The sequence below is a fragment of the Muscardinus avellanarius genome (genome assembly GCF_963383645.1).
Source record: "Muscardinus avellanarius genome assembly, chromosome: 3".
NCBI classification, from domain to species: domain Eukaryota; kingdom Metazoa; phylum Chordata; class Mammalia; order Rodentia; family Gliridae; genus Muscardinus; species Muscardinus avellanarius.
Genome location: NC_137788.1, coordinates 15762763 through 15765706, shown reverse-complemented (window position 1 = coordinate 15765706; position 2944 = coordinate 15762763). Strand labels below are relative to the sequence as shown.

The 2944-nt window shown below is 57.1% G+C and overlaps 1 protein-coding gene across 1 annotated transcript; it reads right to left on the bottom strand.

The window, feature by feature from the left end:
• Window positions 1-1887: 1887 nt before the first annotated feature.
• Window positions 1888-2727, bottom strand: UBXN10 (UBX domain protein 10; the record flags this gene model as incomplete). The annotated part of the gene is made up of 1 exon (XM_080692673.1): window positions 1888-2727. The coding sequence occupies one exon, from the start codon at window positions 2725-2727 to the stop codon at window positions 1888-1890; it is 840 nt and encodes a 279-aa protein (XP_080548799.1).
• Between the last annotated feature and the right edge of the window lie 217 nt (window positions 2728-2944).

The window sequence follows — 2944 nt, the reverse complement described above, 5'->3', positions numbered from 1 at the left end:
ACCTTTATTCACATATCCTAAAATACCCTCAAATATTTCTATGTTTCATGCCTCCAGGTTTTTTCCCACCACCCCAAATTCTAAGCTCCAGGACAGCATCAAAGCCCTAAAGTGCAGAAGATTCTGGCCATGCTGCACTCAAGTTCCCTACGGCTCCCATGTCTGGAGAAATTACCAAGTCACAGGTGGGTGGCATTTTATTCTTACCACAGAGTGGGTGTGAGTTTATGGGCGCTCTCCCCCCAGCCTGCTAGATCAGAGGCAGAGCTCTGTGCATTGTGACAGTGGGAGGGAAGCGCCTACACTGTGGGCTCCGGGGCTCCAGCCCCAGGCCCTCTGTGGCAGTCAGTGATCGGAAGAGGTGGCCAGCTGCCCCCCCCCAATAACCTTCAAAGGGGCAGCTGAGCCAGCTGGGATGGTGTTAAGACCTTCTGCAAACATGCTCAACTAACCTATTCTTGGGCCATCTGGGTGGCGCAGGGTGCAGCTGCGACCTGCTAGCCCTGTTCAGAGCCACTGCTGAAAGCAGGTGAGCTGGAAGTGATGTTTCCACCCACCAGCCTCATCTGAGCCCCAGAGGCGCTGGCTGCTGAGGTATCAACATCCATGTGCTTCTAGAACTCCCGGTTCCTGCCTTCTCTGTGTACTTGGGGGTGGGTGGGTGCGGCAGCCTTACTCTAAAGGGACGAGGTACCCAGAGGTTGGAGTGTTCCCTACCCAGGATGGTGATTTGGCCGTAAAGGGATCCAGATGAATCGTGGGAGTCTGACTGAACCCGTGCTACAAGAGAACTTTGGCAAGCAGTCCACGTCCCCGCTTTAGTTAGATAAACAAGACTCCACCGTCTTCCAGGCAGCTCGGGCACAGGTGGTCAAACGACCTTCGAGCCATTCAGTCCACTGCGGGCCACGGCCTCAGCCCGGGCGCCCTCTCCTGCACAGCACCACAGCGCACGCTGCCACGGCACCAAAGTGGGCGAGACCCTGGAACTGGGGCATAAAGCAATTTATCCCACCCGGGGAGCCAAGGAGCCCTTAGTACAAACTTGCACGGACTTGCAGGTTTGCACGTTTTAAAAGTAAAAGATTCCATCCCTGAAAAAAAGCACAGGAAGTCAGGTTATACTGTCTGTTCTCAGCGCCGGACGAGTTCTACACACAGAGAAGAGATACTGAAACTCACAAACCTGGTTCAGTCTCTACTAAAAAGTAGCCACTGGCTAATCCACGTACATGGGAAGCAACCTGCCTTCCAGCTCTACGACTGTTTCAGGAATCTTGCTCTATTGGGGAATTTTAAATGACAGAAGACCTATTTTCCCCTCTGGTGCCTCCTCAGCCAAATAGGAATCCCCAAGAAACCCTGACACCCCCTGCCCGAGCCTAGCAGAGGGTCAGCTCCTAAGGATAAGAGCCAACAGACTGTTTCTTAAAGGTACATGCCAGGAATACAAATGCCAGTTAGCTATTTCCTAAGCCCTGGTTATTTACCAGACTAGAACCCTCTCTGGGAAGTGTTTAATCCCGCATCAAATACAGAAAGGAAAACCATTGGCTTCAGAGAAGCAGTTTGTTGTAAAGGCAGCGAGAGCTCCAGAAAGAACCGCTGTTTTAGGAGGACCCTGGCCCTGGAAGGGGTTCGGGACGCAGCTGCTTCGGGAGCAGCCTTGGCCGCTGCTGACGACGGCTCCAGGGGTGGAGAGGGCGGGAGGGAGTCTCCTGGAGCACTCCGGGGCACAAGTGCGGGTGCCTCGGCAGGTGCACAGTGGGAACCAAGGACCACAGCTGCACCGGGCTCACGTGGCACTCGGAACCAGGCTGCCTGGGAGGCCTCGGCACCCAGCCCCTCCTTGCTCAGGACCCAGGACTCCAGCCGGGTGCTGCCGACTCAGGGCCACCGCTCCCCCTCTTCCTGGGAGATGCCCAGCACCGACTTGTGGGGGATGCCGCACTCCTGCAGAGACTTGGTGAGGTCTGCAAAGCGTCTCCGGGGCACCTCCATCGTCTCGATGCAGCAGCGTGGGTAGCTGGCCTTGTTCCTCTGCTCGGCCACCGCCACCACCGTCTGCAGGTCGTCCGTTGGCCGGAAATGGCGCACGAACCTTTGGCCTGACGGGGATCTGACGGCGAGCAGCAGCCTGGGCTCTTGGTCTGACGGCTCCTCCAGGTTCCTGGCCCTGGAGGGCCCCTGCCTTTGGGCTCTAGGGGTGGACTTTCTCTCCGGGGCACAAGCCCGAGCTCTGGAATCTTCTTTGCTCGTCTTTGTGGTGCAGGCCTCCTCTTGGTAAGGATCCTGGATGCCGCTCAGTCGCAGTGAGCCGGCCTTTTTAGCTACCGTGTCCACGACCCCCTCCTCTAGCTTCCTTCTGTTGATGGATGGAAGGACAGGGTATTTATTGAGAGAAGACGAAGCCCCGATGGGCATCTGCGGCAGCAGCTCAGGGATCTCCTCGGCGGCCCCTGCGGTGGGAGATGCGGGTGCACAGGTGCCTGGTCTCTGGCTGCTGGGAGGCTCCCGGGGGATGGCTGTGGGCGGGGAGGAAGGAACGTGAGACTCCCCTGTGCCCTGGGGTCTGTGCACACTTGGCCGCTTCCGGCCCTTGGCGGACTTGGGCCTGATGACGTGCATGTTTAGTGAGTGTGGCTGCCAAATCAAGCTGTCGCCTGCTAAGTCGCCAGCAGTGCTGCGTTCAGGTGGTACTAAGTTCACAGGGGCTTCTGTGGCCATTGCTTCTCAGGACCCCTAGGATGCAGGAAAACAAATTAGAGGAGGCTGTGGGTTAAACTTCCTAGGACACCTGTACCCACACCCCTCCCTCCCCAAGTGCCCAGGCGAGCACCCGTGGGCCCCAAGTGGAGCTTTGTTTGGATTTCTGGTTTCTGGAGAGGGGCACCAGCTGCCGTTCATTCATTCATTCATTTTAGGCACCTGGAATATGTCAGTG